The sequence below is a fragment of the Lynx canadensis genome, chromosome A3 (genome assembly GCF_007474595.2).
Source record: "Lynx canadensis isolate LIC74 chromosome A3, mLynCan4.pri.v2, whole genome shotgun sequence".
Taxonomy (NCBI): domain Eukaryota; kingdom Metazoa; phylum Chordata; class Mammalia; order Carnivora; family Felidae; genus Lynx; species Lynx canadensis.
In genome coordinates, this window is record NC_044305.1 from 59,030,072 (window position 1) to 59,047,204 (window position 17,133).

General features: G+C 36.2%; 1 protein-coding gene across 2 annotated transcripts in view; it reads left to right on the forward strand.

The window, feature by feature from the left end:
- The window catches only part of LONRF2 (LON peptidase N-terminal domain and ring finger 2), a 46,622-nt gene that overhangs the window by 6,308 nt on the left and 23,181 nt on the right, over window positions 1-17,133 (forward strand). For both annotated transcript variants that reach the window (XM_030310396.1, XM_030310397.1), the window contains exon 2: window positions 2,924-3,042. In XM_030310396.1, coding sequence (XP_030166256.1) covers window positions 2,924-3,042 — 119 coding nt within the window. The remainder of the gene's footprint in view (window positions 1-2,923; window positions 3,043-17,133) is intronic.

The window sequence follows — 17,133 nt, forward strand, 5'->3', positions numbered from 1 at the left end:
GGAAGAAATAAAAGCCTAACACTGACCGAAAATAAATGAAATAGAAGTGCTTGGGGCTTTTCTTTTGACAAACAAAACAAAACACTAAGATCAAACAAGTTTTAACAAACTTTCAAGGAAGATAAACTTTCATTTCAGATCATGGAGAGATATGGAAGATTTTTCATTGTTTTATTTTAGAATGCATGAAAATGGGGTAGAGGGGTAGAGGGAGAGAGAGAGTTTTACGCAGGCCCACACTGACGTGGGGCTCAATCCCACGACCCTGGGTTCATGACCTGAGCTGAAATCAAGAGTCAGACACTCAACTGACTGAGCCACCCAGGTGCCCCACATTTAATTTTATAAGATTAATATAACCTTGATATTATAATGAGGTAAAGCCCAGGAAAAATTTTGTAGACTAGTCTTACATATATACATGGTTGCCAAAATCTTAAACTTGTCAGTATTTGAATCCAGCAATATAATAAGAGTTAAGGTCAAGATGTGCTTATACTAAGAATATAAGGATAATTCAGTATTAGACAAACTGTTCAATGTAATTCACTGTAAGGACAGATTAAAGGAGATATATTTCATGTAATCTCCCACATGTTGAAAGAGCATTCTATAAAATTCAACAGCCACTTTTTATAATGCCTATATAGAAAACTAGGAATAGGAGGGAACTTACCTAATTTGATAAGTATTCTTTGTCAAGAGTTTACAATAAGCATATTTCATGTTAAAACATTATACATATCCTTTTTCAAATTCAAGAATAAGAGCAAAATATCTGCTGTTGCTGTCTCCCCTGTTACTGCAACGTGGGAGTGAAAAGAAACACGAAATAAAATTAAGAATGCCACAGTCAAAGCTGATTGTTAGCATATGATATGGTTGTTTAGAAGATTCAAGTGGGAGCAAGGTGGGAGAACTTCATTCTCACACTTGCAGCAAGTGTATATCTCAAGCTTGAACTATAGTTCTGGAAGCATTTTTTTGTTTGAGATTTCCAAAATCTCCAAAGGTTATTTCTGTACTTGATAATGCATTTAACTGTGCAGTTTGAGGAGATTTCACTTAATCTTTAGTTGGAAATGAATAATTTGTAACTACATTTACTGTATAATGACATACTAAAGATATAAGAAGAATCTAATAGAATTCTGCAAATAACTCCCAAGCAATCAAATGCTTAATTAAAAATTTTATGCTTGTGGATGGACATCCGTATTTTATAGTACCTATGTGTGTTTTCAAAGATGAAATATGAAAAATATCATTACAGATCATAACCAACACATGAACATCTTCAATTTATTTTGATGATAGGGAACATTAACTTTGAATTTTAAGGAAAATGTTATTCCTTACCCAAATAATTCTGTTCCTGTACAATATCCTCAAGCTTCTAACTGGCCTGCAAAACCTAAAATATTTACTGTTTGATTTTAACAGAAAAAAGTTGTTGATCCTTAACTCTCACCAGTCAATGTTATTTTAAAGGATTCAACTTTTATTGTTAGATTCTCCTTTCTTGCCATTTCTTTCCTCTTTTTCCCGTCTTTTTCCTTGGCATACATTGCTCTATGAAACACATATGCAGCGATAACACAGTTACAAGTAGTGGCTGTAATATCTTTTTGTATGATTTGTTATGCACACTTGCTCAGTTACCTACATAAACTAAGAGGAGATGTAGTAGCATTTGCAAAGTTCCAAGTGGCTAGTTTGAGAAAGAGCCAAGGTCAAGGATTTGGAGCAAACTGAAATGGGTATTAGGTAGAGAGATGAGAACATATTTTAGGTACTGAGAATATTTCTTATCAATTAAAATCAAATGCTATAGCTGTATTACAAAGATCCTGCAATGAGTATATAGAGTGAACCAGGTCCAGCAGTATGAAAAATGGCTTTCATGAGCTCTGTCACTTTTCCATGGTACCTTGCCAAGTCAATGACTTCATATACTACATATCATAGTTCATAGAGTCACTCTTGGCCTTTGCATAGCTAGGCTCTGTCCATAGTCTCATATGAGCAGTTCTCAAGCTTGCATCTGTTTGAGGACTCTAGGGAAAAGGCAGTTATTTTTTCCCTCATTTTCCCACTTAACATACTATAGGTACAATTATGATGACAAGTTCACATCCATGCAGTTGTGTAGGAAAGCATATTATGTGCTTTATTTTTTTTAGTTTCTTAAACTATTTTATAAAATGTTTATTTATTTTGAGAGGGAGAGAGAGAATCCCAAGCAGTCTCCATGTTAGAGTGGAGCCCAATGCATGGAGCTTGATCTCGTGACTGTGAGATCATGACCTGAGCCGAAATCAAGAGTCAGACACTTAACTGAGTGAGCCACCCAGCTGCCTGTTAGTTTCTTGAGCGTGAATTTCCTTGTGTAATTTCAAAAAATTATTTTCAATCTTTTCATTTTTAATATGTAGTTATAGCATTAGGATGCTTCAGCATTTACTCAGTATTATTGCAACTTATGTTGTACCTAGTGTGTGTTCAGCAGTCTTTTTCTGGGTGCATTTAAACATTTATTTATTTTTGAGAGTCAGAAACAGCAAGCTGGGGACGGACAGAGAGAGAGGGAGACACAATCTGAAGCAGGCTCCAGGCTCTAAGCTGTCAGCACAAAGATCATGAACCGTGAGATCATGACGCGAGCCAAAGTCAGAAGCTTGACTGGCTGAGCCACTCAAGTGCCCCTCTGGCTACATTTTGAAGTCTTGCCAATCATCTTCTGTTTTCCTGAGAGAAGCTATGTAAAATATATTTATCAAGTTACTAAACCACATTATGATTTGAGGGAGGAAGTATTTATTTTGCCTTTATATTTACTTTCCAGTTTATTATTTTTAGTGACTTAAAGATTTGTTTTTAAATGTAATCGTTTTAATTTTTTTCTATTCCCTGTGTCTTTCAGTTCCTAGAGATAATTCGTTATTGCTGCTGCGAGCAGAGTTGTATTTAACTATGAAGAACTATGAGCAGGCTCTACGGGATGCCAATGCAGTTTGTCAGAATGAACCTCTCTTGACTAAGGTATTTGTATTGGGTGGTTTTAGAGATAAGAAATGTAAGTTTATGGGATTTTCTTAAGAATAAACTAAGATGACTGTGATGAGGTACCTACACACAGTGTATATATCCATCAATAATAGCAATGTAGCAAGCCACTTCATAATAAACCAACTCAGTTTAAAAGATCAAAATGTTCCCAGCTGGATTTAATTAAGAAACACTAATTTAGATCATTCTTAGGAGATATTTAGCCGAATGATATACCTTATATACTAAATAAATACATAAACACAATGATAAAATTGGATAAATTTGTGAGTTCAGGGGAAATGTTTAAAATTATACTTTAAATAGGAAGATTGTAAAATAATCATGAATAACAGGCCCTGCTATGCAGGGGACATATAAATGTTGTTAGTGAAAGGATGAATGTTTTGTATGTATTTTGGAATAATTTTAGTGTCTGTGTTGGAAAGGTCTAATATTTCTGTGATCACACAGAATAAGCTTTGTTAATGTAATAACAATAGCTTAAGTTGCCCTTGAAGATTAAGAAGCCACATAATCAAACTTGTAGCTTTTTTCATGAATCTCTGGAATTTTAAACCCAAAAGGGATTTTGAAGTTTTAAAGAATTTGTGATGAAATTAATACCAATTGCATACTCTATTAGCTAGTAATTAAAAATATTTTTGTCCCACTGTATTACTTCTTATCATTTTCATTTTAGAAACATTGAAGAGGCATTAACCCAGGTTAATAGAAAAGATGCCCTTTCCTTCCATCCATCCAACCTTCTGTTCTTTAAAACAAAGTGTTTTCAGATTAGATTGAGTGTTAAATTGGAATTAGGGATGAGCCTTAGGATGGGAAACAAATGTTTATTGGACCAAGTCCAGAAATCTGTATTGTTGCTTGCTTGCTTTACTAAAGACATTTTCTCCTCCTTTTTCTGATGACTTTTCTTCTATCCCTTGATCTGTTAATCTTATGAGCTAATTTCATCATCAGTGACTGAGCCTTAATTGTTATGAATTATAAGATTAGTATTTCTGACTGACAGTAGACCTGTAGTACCCTGTGAAGCTAGTTTCTTCTCCACAATATTGGACTTTCAGCTAAAAACTTGGCAGTGTGTCTGTGACAAAAGACAGACTTCATTACTACAAAGTTACATAGATAATTTTAACTGTAAGAGACCCAGCAAATGCATCATTAGCTTTTGGGATTTTGGTCCTGTCTTTAGAATTTGTTGCAAATATGTGGGCCTCAATTCTTGATAAATGCTTAGTAAAGAACAGCTTTAGCAGAAATGTACCCTGATAAATAACTTTAAGATGTGAAGGATAGAAATTTGTTTCCAGGCTAACATCATAACTAAAAGATTAGGACAGAAGCAACATTGTTAAGTATGTTGAAAGGACTGAGGGAAGGATGAATTTGTCCAACTATGGCTGAGCTGAGATGGAAGCACTTTAGAATCAACTGAGTTTTCTGTTGTGGGCTACCAGAGCAATGTGTTTTATCCAGGCAAAACTATCCTTTCAAGCTACCAGCGATGGCTGATACTGATTCACAACTTTTGGTACAAATGGAGGTGAGTTAGTGCTAACAAAATATTTGACCACATTCAGAAATATAAATAGTCATGTGATGAGTTTGACCTTATCTAAATGGGTAAGCATACCTGTGCTTTTTAATGCTCATAGAATCCTATGCTGGTAAAACATGTCTCAGTAGATTTCAAATCATTGAAATCTTGAAGAATATACTGACAATAGAATTAAAAGAGTAATCAATGATAGTAAAATATCCAGGAAATCCTTAAATATCTATTTTTTAATTAGGTCACCTTTAAACAATCCATAGAACAAAGAAGAAATCACAAGGAAACCAGGAAATATTTTGAAATCATTGATAATAAAAGCACATTATATCTAATTTGTCATATGCAGCTAAAGCCACTTTTTGAGGGAAATTTGTAACATGAATAAATTATTAGAGAAGTAAGCTCTCAAATGAGTGATCTAAGTTTCCACCTTAAAAAACTAAGAAAAGAGCAAATTAAAACAAAGGTAAGCAGAAAGAACAAAAAAATACGTAGAAGAGATTGGAGTCGATAAATGGAAGACAAAAAACAATAAAGAAAAGTCAATGAAACAAAAACCTATCGTTTTTGAAAAGATCAATGAAATTGATATATCTCACCAGACTAATCAGGAAGAAAGAGAGAATGCACAGATTACTAATATCATGAATGAAAGTGAAGATATCACTATAGAGCCCACAGACATTAAAAGGATAAAAAAGGAACAGTTTTATGAAAACTTTGTATTAATACATTCAACAACATAGAAGAAGTTAACAAACTCCTTGAAAGACACAAACTGCCATTATCCATTCAAGAAGAAGTAGATAACCTCAATAGCCCTATCTCTATTTAGAGAAATTAAAGTTGTAGTTAATCATCTCCCCCTGCCCCACACCAAATATCAGGACTAGATGGAATTACTGTTGAATTCTATCATGCATTTAAGAAAGAAATAATACCAGCCCTTCAAAAATTCTTCTGTAAAACAGAAAACGAGGGAACACTTATTTTATGAGAACAGCATTTTTGTAATAACAAAACCAGGCAAAAATGTTAAAAACAAACTTCAAACCACTATCTCTCATTATCTCATTTGAAAATCAATTTGTATTGGCAGACTGAAAAAAAGCAATAAATGAAGCTAAAGCACTTGATAAAATTGAACATCCTTCATGTTAAAACTTTGAATGAAATAGGAAGAGCAAGGGATTTCCTCAATCTGGTAACGAGCATCTATGAAAAACCTTACAGCAAACATCATACTTAATGGTAGGAAATGGAATGCCTTTCTACTGAGACCAAGAAAAACAAATATGTTTGCTTTTACCACTTACCAATATGGTACTTGAGTTCCTAGCCAGGAAGGTAAAGCAAAAAAAAAAAAAAAAGGAAGAAATAAAAGGCATACATAATGGAAAGAAAAATGTAATACTGTCTATTCACAGTTGACATAATTGTGAGGAAATCTCAAGAAATTTATAAAAAGCTTGCAGTGTACAAGGTGAATATGCAAAAATGAAACCAATCATATTTCTACACACCAACAAGAAATAATTGTAAAAATGAAATTTTAAAAATAATATTGTTAAAATAGCTTAAAAAAACATGACATGTTTAGGGATAAAGTTAACGAAGTACCTAAAAGATCTATACACTGAAAACTATAAACCATTGCTGAGAGAAATTAAGTAGCACTTAAATAAGTATAAATACATACTAGGTTCATGGATCAGAAGACTCAATTTTAGTAAGATGACAAATTCCCCAAATAAATAGAGCTAATTTGCCAAATTCTGCAAAGAAGCCTACCAGAATTTTAATCGGGACTGTGTTGTTTTTATTTGGGGAATTTGTCCTCAATGTATATATGTATATATGTATATATGTATATATGTATATATGTATATATGTATATATCTAATTATTCATTAGTACAAATTATATACATATGTATGTATGTGTGTATGTATGTATATGTCTGTGTATATTTATGGAAATACAAGGGAAAGAATAGCCAAACAATTTTAAAATATAAGAATGGAGTTCCAGGAAATATACTACTTGATTCCAAGACTTTCTATAAAGCTAAAGTAATGAGAATTGTGTGATATTTGCTTAAGGATAGACATAAGATCACTAAAACAGAAGGCAGTCCAGAAATAGACCTACACATAAATGGCGAATTAGTTTTTTTACAATAGTGCAAAGATTTAAGGAAAAGATCATCTTTTCATAATTTGTAGTAAGGGGCAATTGCATATCTATTTGCAAAAGAAAAAAAAGAGGGGCGCCTGGGTGGCGCAGTCGGTTAAGCGTCCGACTTCAGCCAGGTCACGATCTTGCGGTCCGTGAGTTCGAGCCCCGCGTCAGGCTCTGGGCTGATGGCTCAGAGCCTGGAGCCTGTTTCTGATTCTGTGTCTCCCTCTCTCTCTGCCCCTCCCCCGTTCATGCTCTGTCTCTCTCTGTCCCAAAAATAAATAAACATTGAAAAAAAAAAAAGAAAAAAGAAAAAAGAAAAGAAAAAAGAAATGAACCTCATCCCTCTCTTTACATCATATATAAAAATTAATTCAAAATGGAGCATAGCCTTAAATATATAGGCTATAACTATAGAATATCTGAAACAAAATGTAAAAATCTTTGTCACTTTTTGTTAAGCAAAGATTTCTTAGTCAAGACAAATTGTAAAAGAAAAAGTTAGTAAATTGGTCTTCATCAAAATTGAAAACTTCTGTCCAAAAGATACTGCTATAAAAATGAAAAGGCAGAATGGGAGAACATATTTGCGAGGCATATATTTGTATATAGCATATATAAAGAATACTTACCAACTCAATAATAATTTAAATAACTCAGTTAAGTAACGGGAAGGATTTTAGCAGATACTTCACCAAAGAAGACCTAGGAATATCAAGTAAACACACGAAAAGATGTTCCATATCGTTAGTCATTAGGGAAATACAAATTAAAACCTCAAGGAGATACCACTCAGTACTCACTAAAATGGCTTAAATTTAAAATACTGACCATACTAAGTGAGGAGAAGGATGTCCAGCAACTAAAACTCTCACACAGTGTGTGAATGCAAAATGGTACAGTCACAACAGAAGACAGTTTGGAAGTTTCTTTAAAGTTAAGTATACACTTCCTATGTGATCCAACAGTCACTCTTAGATATTTCCCAAGAAAAGTAAAAGATATTAATACAGTATTCATAGTAGCTTAATTCATAATAGTCAAAGACTGAATATAACCCATATGTTTGTCCATCAGCATGTAAATAGAGGCTATCACAAGATGGCAGACCAGGTGGTCCCAACACTTATCTCCCCCATGAAAACAACCAAAGCAATAAACAACTACAAAACAGTGAAAACTGTGGGAAAGCTCTGGACTACAGCAAAGCAGCAGCAGAAAACCTATAGAGCTCCAAAACTAAGGATGGTCACATAGAAAAGTGTAGGAAGTATTTTACTTGTATCACTACATCCCCCAGTTCAGAGCAGCTCAGCACCAAGAAGGATCCCCTCAGAGGGATTTCACCGCATAGGGTAAAGAGAACAAGAGGATTCCAGCAGTCCTTGTTTTCACCAGGAACTTCTGCAGCCTTTACTACTGAGGACCCCAGAACTCTTAACCAATGGCGAACCCAGCTGATGGAACTGTCCAGAATCCTGTCTCAGGGTCTCCTTCCCAGGGCTGGAGCCATTGCTATGGTGACACTTGCCCACTGGAGCCCGAGTTATTGCTGTGCCCAGTTCTGCAGGACTGGGATGCCACAGGGCCTCACCATCTACAGGGACCAGAGCTACCTCTGTGTTGTGCCCCACCCCCCTCAGTCCTAAGCCCTGTCATTGGCCCACCATTACCAAAGCTGAGCTTCTGCTGCTCTATGCCCTGCATCCTGGGTCCTAAGTGACAGCTTTTACCTGCTATCACTGGGTCATGTTGCCTTTGCTCTGTATCCCACCCCTTTGGTCCTGAGTTGGGGGCTGTGTAGCTGCTGTTGTGCCATCACTAGGGCCACACAGCTGCTTCTGTGTGCCCTACCCCTCAGTCCTGAATAGGGATACCTCTGTGCCCTGTCATCCCTGAGCTGTGCTGCTGATGCATCTTGCTTTCCCCTTTATCCCCTTAAACTAATGTCATTATATGAGTTTCCCAGCTCCCGTTTCCATGGGTGATCTGCACACACTCTTCTTTTTTTTAATGTTTATTTAAATTTGAGAGAGAGAGAGAGAATGAGAGAAAGAGAGGGAGGGGCAGAGAGAGAGGGAGACACACAGAATCTGAACCAGTCTCCAGGCTCTGAGCTGTTAGTTAGCAAAGAGCCCAATACAGGGCTGAAACTCATGAGCGGTGAGATCATGACCTGAGCTGAAGTCAGACACTTAACTAACTGAGCCACCCAGGAACCCATGCACACACTCTTACATCTCAGATACTGTCATCACAGCAAATAAGTCTGTGTCCCAGGCCATGGGCTCGGGTAGTTCTGCATGTCACTAAGCCTATGACTCCAGCTCCTTTGCTGTTCTGAATGCCAGCACATCAGAACTGTCACCAAGAGGGATCCTCTTGGCAGGGCACCTGGATGACTCAGTTGGCTAAGCGTCTGACTCTTGATCTCAGCTCAGGTCATGATTTCAGGGACATGAGTTCAAGCCCCATGTTGGGCTCTGTGATGGGCATGAAGCCTACTTAAAAAATAAATAAAGGGATCCTCTTGGCTAGAACTTAACACCCACAGACAAAGTAGAACAGGAGCATCCCAGCAAGCCTTTACCAACGAGGACACCAACAGCCCCAGCCACCACTGCCATCACAGACCCCCACAGAATGCCCACAGTCTTGGCCGCTGAGGATTCCCACTGCCTTTGCCAGCATTGGACTCAGTAGACAGATCTGCATGGAGACTATGCCACTGCACCTGAGCCAGCCAGTGCCCTTGCAGCCAACTTTAGATGAAAATCTTTCCCCATCAAATACACATCACCCAGACAGAAAATCAGCAAGGAAGTAATGGACTTGGACTATACTTTAGGCCAATGAATCTGACAAACATATACAGAATATTCCACCCAAGAGCAAAAAAAAATATGTATTGTTTTGAAGACCACAGAGAACATTCTCCAGGATGGATCATATGTTAGGTCACAAAACAAGTCTTAACAAATTTAAGAAGATTAAAATCTTACCAAATATCCTTTCCAAACACAATGGTTACTAGAAAAAGTAACAGGAGGAAAGCTAAAAAAAATTCACAAATACGTGGAAATGAAACAATGACTTCCAAACAACCAATGAGTCAAAGAAGAAATCAAAAGAGAAATTAAAAAAAAATCTCGAGACAAATGGAAATGGAAACACATATACCAAAATTTATGGGGGTGCAACAGAAGCAATTCTAGTAGGGAGGTTTATAGGACACCTACATTAATTTAAAAAAAAAAGATCTCAAACAACTTAATCTTATTTCTCAAGTAACTATAAAAAGAACAAACTAAACCCAAACTTAGCAGAAGGAATAAAGATTAGAGCAGAAATGAAATAGAGACTAGAAAGACAAAAGATCAATGAAACTAAGAATTGGTTTCTTGAAAAGAAAAAATTGATAAACCTTTAGGTAGACTAAGAAAAAAAGATGACTGAAAGAAATGAAATTATAAATGGAGGAAGCATTGTAACTGATGCCACAGAAATACCAAGGATCATAAAAGACTATGAATAATTATGTGCCAACAAGTTATATAACTTGGAAGAAATGGATAAATTTCTGGAAACATACAACTTATCAAGACTTAATCATGAATATCATGGTTTGTGAGATGAGCCCCGCATGAGGCTCTGCATTGACAGTGTGGAACCTGCTTGAGATTCTCGCTCTTTGCCTCACCCCTGCTCTCTCTCTTTCAGAATAAATAAACATTTTTTAAAAAAGGAAATAAAACAAATGAGCAAAGAAAAAAAAGAGATAAAGTAAAAAATGGCCTCTTGGGGGTGGCTCAGTTGGTTGAGTGCCTGACTCTTGATTTTGGCTCAGGTTGTGATACCAGTGTTGTGGGATCAAGCCCCACAACAGGCTCCAAGCTGAGCATGGAGCCTGTTTAAGATTTTCTCTCTCTCTCTCTCTCTCTCTCTCTCTCTCTGACCCTCTCCCCTGCTAGCACTCTCTCTCTAAAAAAATAAATAAATTTTAAAAATTGAAAAAAAAGTCTCTTAACTGTAGAGAACAAACTGATGGTTAGTGGAAGGGAGATGGGGGGGATGGATGGAAGTGATGGAGATTAAGGAATACATTTGTTGTGATGAGTACCGGCTGATGAACTGCAGAATCACTGTATTGTATACCTGAAACTAAGCTTACACTGTATGTTAACTAACTGAAGTTTAAATAAAATTTTTTTAAAAAAAAAGAAAAAAAAAAGACTTCATCATGAAGTAATAAAAAATCTGAACATACCAGTAATCAGCAAGGAGAATGAATCAGTAATCAAAATCTCCCAAAAAAAGCAAAGCCCAGGACAAATGGTTTCATAGATAAATTCTACCAAACATTTAAATAAGAATTAATACCAATCCTCAAAATTTTTAGAAAGAATTGAAAAAGAAGGAATACTTCCAAACTCATTTTATGGGGCCAACATTACCTTTATAGTGAATCCAGATAAGGACACTACAAGAAAATTATAGGCCAGTATCCCTGATGAACATAGATGCAATAAATCCTCAACAAAATACTAGCAAAATCAAAATCAGGAACATGTTAAAAGAATATACCATGATCAAGTGGGATATATTGCTGGGATGCAAGTATTATTCCACTTCTGCACATCAATCAGTGTGATATACCACATTAACAGAATGAAAGATAAAAATCATATGATCATCTCAATGGATGCAGAAAAAATATTTGACAGAATTCAATATCCTGTCATGATAAAAACTCAACAAATTAGGTATAGAAGGGATGTTCCTCAACATAGTATAGGTTATATGGGCAATCCCACAGCTAACATCATACTCAAGATTGAAAAGTTAAGTCTCTCCTCTAAGATCAGGAACAAGACAAGGATGCCCATTTTTACCACTTCTATTCAACATAATATTGGAAGTCCTCACCACAGCAATTTGGCAAGAAAAAGGAGGGAAAAAAAGGATCCAATCAGAAAGGAAGAATTACCTGCTTGCAGATGACATGATTTTTTATATAGATAACCCTGAATATTCCACCAAAAAACTGTTGGAACTAACCGGGGAATTCTCTAAAGTTGCAGAACACAAATTAGCATTCCTATACAATAACAAGAAACTATTTGAAGAGAAATTAAAAAAGAAATCCCATTGACAGTAGCATCTGGAATAAAAAAATAGTTAGGAATGAATTTAACCATGAAAGTGAAAGACCCGTACACTGAAAGCCATAAGATTTTAATGAAAGAAATTGAAGATTCAAATAAATGGAAAGATATTCTGTGTTCTTAGATTGGGAGAGTTGATATTGTCAAAATATCCATACTACCCAAAGCAATCTACAGATTCAGTGCAATTCCTATCAAAATTCCAATGGGATTTTTCACAGAAATGGAAAAAACTATCCTAAAATTCATAGCGAAGCACAAAAGATCCCTAGTAGCCAAAACATTCTTGAGAAAGAACAAAGTGGGAAGCATCACACTTCCTGATTTCAAACTGTATTACAAAGTTATAGCAAGCAAAACAGTGCAGTAGTGGCATAAAAATAGCCACGTAAACCAATGAAACAAAATTTAAAGCCCAGAAATACACCCATGCATATGTAGTCAACTAATCTTCTACCAAGAACACACAATGAGGAAAGGGTTTCTTCAATAAATGGTGTTAGGAAAAGCAGATCTCCATATGCAAACAAATGAAACGGGACTTCTATCTTATACCACTCACAAAAATGTACTTGAAATGGTTTAAAGACTTAAATGTAAAACCTGAAACTATGAAACTCCTAGCAAAACTTAAGGGGAAAGTTCTTTGAGAGTGGTCTTGGCAATAATTTTTTTGGATATGATACCAAAAGTAGAGGTACCAAAAGCTAAAATAAACAAGTTAGGAGTGTATCAAACTAGAAGTTTCTACACAGCAAAGGAAACAATCAATAAATTGAAAAGGCAAACAGTGGAGTGGGAGACAATATTTGCAGACCATATAGCTGATAATGGGCTAATATCCAAAATAGATGAAGAACTCCTACAACTCAATAGCAAAATGAATACGGAGACTAAAAAATGGACAAAGGACCTGAATAGACATTTTTTCCAAAGAAGATATACAAATAGTCAATAGGTATGTGAAAAGGTGCTCAACATCACCATCAAGGACATGCAAATCAAAACCACAATGAAATATCACCTTACACCTTGTTAGGATGGCTAGTATCAAAAAGACTAGAGATAACTAGCAAAGATGTGGAGAAAAGGAAACGCTTGTACACTGTTAGTGGTAATGTAAATTGGTACAGCCATTATAGAAAACTGTATGCAGGTTTCCCATATAAAAAAAATGGAACTGCTGTGTGATAGCAGTTCTTCTGGGTATATAAAGGAAATGAAGTCAGTATCTTGAACAGATACCTACACTCTCATGCTCACTGCAGCATTATTCACAGTAGCCAAGATATGGAAACAACCTAAGTGTGGGTGAATAATGAAGGTGTGAGGCACACCTGCGTGTGTGTGCACGCACACACACAGGAATATTATTCAGCCTTAAAACAGAAGGAAATTGTGTTATTTGTAACAAGGTGGGTGAACTTGGAGGGCACTACGCTAAGTGAAGTAAACTGGATAGAGAAGACAGATACTGTGTGCTACCAGTATATGTGGAACCTAAAAAAAATAAAATCTGATTTCATAGAATAGAGTGGTGATTTGCTGTTGTTTAACATAGTGTTGGAAGTTCTAGCATCAGCAATCAGACAACAAAAGGAAATCAAAGGCATCCAAATTGGCAAAGATGAAGTCAAGCTTTCACTTTTTGCAGATGACATGATATTATACATGGAAAATCCGATAGACTCCACCAAAAGTCTGCTAGAACTGATACATGAATTCAGCAAAGTCGCAGGATACAAAATCAATGTACAGAAATCAGTTGCATTCTTATACACTAACAATGAAGCAACAGAAAGACAAATAAAGAAACTGATCCCATTCACAATTGCACCAAGAAGCATAAAATACCTAGGAATAAATCTAACCAAAGATGTAAAAGATCTGTATGCTGAAAACTATAGAAAGCTTATGAAGGAAATTGAAGAAGATATAAAGAAATGGAAAAACATTCCATGCTCATGGATTGGAAGAATAAATATTGTTAAAATGTCAGGACTACCCAAAGCTATCTACACATTCAATGCAATCCCAATCAAAATTGCACCAGCATTCTTCTCGAAACTAGAACAAGCAATCCTAAAATTCATATGGAACCACAAAAGGCCCCGAATAGCCAAAGTAATTTTGAAGAAGAAGACCAAAGCAGGAGGCATCACAATCCCAGACCTTAGCCTCTACTACAAAGCTGTCATCATCAAGACAGCATGGTATTGGCACAAAAACAGACACATAGACCAATGGAATAGAATAGAAACCCCAGAACTAGACCCACAAACGTATGGCCAACTCATCTTTGACAAAGCAGGAAAGAATATCCAATGGAAAAAAGACAGTCTCTTTAACAAATGGTGCTGGGAGAACTGGACAGCAACATGCAGAAGGTTGAAACTAGACCACTTTCTCACACTCTTCACAAAAACAAACTCAAAATGGATAAAGGACCTGAATGTGAGACAGGAAACCATCAAAACCCTAGAGGAGAAAGCAGGAAAAGACCTCTCTGACCTCAGCCGTAGCAATTTCTTACTTGACACATCCCCAAAGGCAAGGGAATTAAAAGCAAAAATGAACTACTGGGACCTTATGAAGATAAAAAGCTTCTGCACAGCAAAGGAAACAACCAACAAAACTAAAAGGCAACCAACGGAATGGGAAAAGATATTTGCAAATGACATATCGGACAAAGGGCTAGTATCCAAAATCTATAAAGAGCTCACCAAACTCCACACCCGAAAAACAAATAACCCAGTGAAGACATGGGCAGAAAACATGAATAGACACTTCTTTAAAGAAGACATCTGGATGGCCAACAGGCACATGAAAAGATGCTCAACGTCGCTCCTTATCAGGGAAATACAAATCAAAACCACACTCAGATATCACCTCACGCCAGTCAGAGTGGCCAAAGTGAACAAATCAGGAGACTATAGATGCTGGAGAGGATGTGGAGAAACGGGAACCCTCTTGCACTGTTGGTGGAAATGCAAACTGGTGCAGCCGCTCTGGAAAACAGTGTGTAGGTTCCTCACAAAATTAAAAATAGACCTACCCTATGACCCAGCAATAGCACTGCTAGGAATTTACCCAAGGGATACAGGAGTACTGATGCATAGGGGCACTTGTACCCCAATGTTTATAGCAGCACTCTCAACAATAGCCAAATTATGGAAAGAGCCTAAATGTCCCATCAACTGATGAACGGATAAAGAAATTGTGGTTTATATACACAATGGAGTACTACGTGGCAATGAGAAAGAATGAAATATAGCCCTTTGTAGCAACGTGGATGGAACTGGAGAGTGCGATGCTAAGTGAAATAAGCCATACAGAGAAAGACAGATACCACATGTTTTCACTCTTATGTGGATCCTGAGAAACTTACAGAAACCCATGGGGGAGGGGAAGGGAAAAAAAAAAAAGAGGTTAGAGTGGGAGAGAGCCAAAAGCATAAGAGACTCTTAAAAACTGAGAACAAACTGAGGGTTGATGGGGGGGTGGGAGGGAGGGGAGGGTGGGTGGTGGGTATTGAGGAGGGCACCTTTTGGGATGAGCACTGGGTGTTGTATGGAAACCAATTTGACAATAAATTTCATATATTGAAAAAAAAAAAAGAATAGAGTGGTGATTGCCAGTGCCTGGAGGCAGGGAAAAATGAGGAGATGTAAGTCAAAGGTACAACTATAAGAAGAGCAGGTTCTGAGGATCTAATATACAGCATGGTGACTATAGTTAGTAATACAGGATTACATACTTGAAATTTGTTAAAAGTAGATTTTTAGTGTCCTCGCTGCAAAAAAAAAGAAGAAAAGGAAGAAAGAAAGAAAAGAGTTAACTATGTGAGGTGGTAGATATGTTAATTACCTTGACTGTGGGAATCATTTCACAGTGTATGTATGTATCAAATCATCATGTTGGGTGCTACGTTTTATATGTTATATTTGTTAATTGTTCTTCAGTAAATCTGGATTGAAAAAACTGGATTCAGCTATCATCTGGAGGAGTTCAAATTCTTAGTTTTGGGCTATGTGACTATTTTTTTGTGTTTGTTTGCTTTAACTCCCACAACCTGTCATTCCTGAGACTTTTCAAGGAGATAAACAAGATGAGTTGTACTGTGCATATGACCTATCATAATTGTCCATTTGAGTAAGGTTACTGGTCAGCAAATGTCTGGTAACTTAAAAATTTCTGGTTTATTGTGCGTGATTCACTTGTCTGAATGAAGTACTATGAAATTAATAAAATTTCTTTTTAAAAATTAAAAAATTCAAATAAGCAGATTGTAGTATAATCATTCAGTGGAACCCTACATGGTGATAGGGAATAATGAAGTATCTGTCTATTCAACAATGCGGGTGAACCTCAGAAGCATCACTTTAAGTGAAGGAAGGAACACAAAAACATGTGTGATTACATTTATATGAAATTGTCAAAAAGGCAAAACTGTAGTGACAGGTCAGTTGTTCCTGAACTTGGAGAGAGGAGAGGATTGACTTCAAAAGGCATGAGGGAACTTTCTGGGGTGATGGAAATGTGCTACATCATGATTGTGGTTGTAGTTACACAGTGTATACATTTGTCAAATGTCATACATTGCACATTTAAAATTGGTAAAACCCTAGCTAGACTTCTCAAAAAGAAAAAAGATAGGAACCAAATAGATAGATAAAATCACCAATTAAAGAGGACAGATCACAACCAACACCATAGAAATAAAACAATTAGAATACTATGAAAAATTATATGCTAGCAAACTGGGAAATCTGGAAGAAATGAACAAATTCCTAGAATATCACAAACTACCAAAACTGGAACAGGAAGAAATAGAAAATTTGAATAGACCCATAACAAGCAAAGAAATTGAATCAGTAATCAAAAATCTCCCAACAAATGCAAACTGGTGCAGCCACTCTGGAAAACAGTGGGGAGGTTCCTCAAAAAATTGAAAATAGAACTACCCTATGACCCAGAAATAGCACTACCAGGAATTTATCCAAAGGATACAGGAGTGCTGATTTATAGGGGCACATGTACCCCAATGTTTATAGCAGCACTTTCAACAATAGCCAAATTATGGAAAGAGCCCAAATGTCCATCAACTGATGAATGGATGAAGAAGATGTGGTTTATATATATAACGGAATACTACTTGGC